At 59.8% G+C, this 249-nt stretch overlaps 1 protein-coding gene across 1 annotated transcript in view; it reads left to right on the plus strand.

Moving 5' to 3' along the window:
* EMH_0062960 (zinc finger (C3HC4 RING finger) protein, putative) overlaps positions 1-249 on the plus strand; it is a gene marked incomplete at both ends in the record, with an annotated part of 2,340 nt that overhangs the window by 1,161 nt on the left and 930 nt on the right. Inside the window, one exon of the mRNA XM_013498090.1 lies at positions 1-247. Within this exon, the coding sequence (XP_013353544.1) occupies positions 1-247 (247 nt within the window). The remainder of the gene's footprint in view (positions 248-249) is intronic.

The following is a 249-nucleotide window of genomic DNA, read 5'->3' on the forward strand; positions in this document are numbered from 1 at the left end:
CAGCAGCAGCAGCAGCAGCATTCACTGCAGCAGCAGCAGCTGCTGCTGCAGCAGCAGCAGCAGCAGCGGCAGCGACGCTACATCAGCAGCAGACAAGACAGCCACCAAATGAGAGAATGTTTGGGGGGTTCATCTCCCTATATATGGGGCGATGATTCTGCTGCTGCTGCTGCTGCTGCTGCTGCAGCAGCAGGATACAGAACAGCAGCAGCAGCAGCAGCTGCTGCTGCTGCTGCACCCCTGCGGCAG

The sequence above is a fragment of the Eimeria mitis genome, genomic scaffold (genome assembly GCF_000499745.2).
Source record: "Eimeria mitis Houghton genomic scaffold, Emh_scaff3177, whole genome shotgun sequence".
Taxonomy (NCBI): domain Eukaryota; phylum Apicomplexa; class Conoidasida; order Eucoccidiorida; family Eimeriidae; genus Eimeria; species Eimeria mitis.